General features: G+C 61.4%; 1 protein-coding gene across 1 annotated transcript in view; it reads left to right on the top strand.

The window, feature by feature from the left end:
- DMTN (dematin actin binding protein) overlaps positions 1–399 on the top strand; it is a 3,502-nt gene that overhangs the window by 2,707 nt on the left and 396 nt on the right. The window contains exon 12 of the mRNA XM_010188846.1: positions 293–352. Coding sequence (XP_010187148.1) covers positions 293–352 — 60 coding nt within the window. The remainder of the gene's footprint in view (positions 1–292; positions 353–399) is intronic.

The raw sequence follows: 399 nt of genomic DNA, 5'->3' as shown, positions 1-399 counted from the left end.
CTCTCGGTTTCCCAGGCCTGCAGGTAAGAACTGATCTGGATGCTACCACGGACACCCAGAGAGAGGGTGATGTACACTGGGGATGGGGACCGACACTGGGTGGGGGGGAAACAGTCTCCAGAGGGAGGACACAAACACCAAAGCCACCTCTGTGCTGGGTGCTGGAAGGGAGAGAATGGGTGTGCAGGACCCTAGGCTGGAGCCCATCACCCTGGCTTCAGTTTGGGTGGGAGAAGGGAGCCCTTTGAGGAGGTGGGGGTCTTGGCTGATGCCAGGCTTTGCCCCCTCCCAGAACGGCCAACGTGGGCGCATGGACAGAGGCAATTCCCTGCCCAGCATGCTGGAGCAAAAGGTGAGTGGAGCTGGGGGCTGCAGAGAGGGCTTGGGTAGGGGTTGGGG

This window comes from Mesitornis unicolor, unplaced genomic scaffold (assembly GCF_000695765.1).
Source record: "Mesitornis unicolor isolate BGI_N332 unplaced genomic scaffold, ASM69576v1 scaffold31597, whole genome shotgun sequence".
Lineage (NCBI taxonomy): Eukaryota > Metazoa > Chordata > Aves > Mesitornithiformes > Mesitornithidae > Mesitornis > Mesitornis unicolor.
This window is presented reverse-complemented; position numbering and strand designations above follow the sequence as displayed.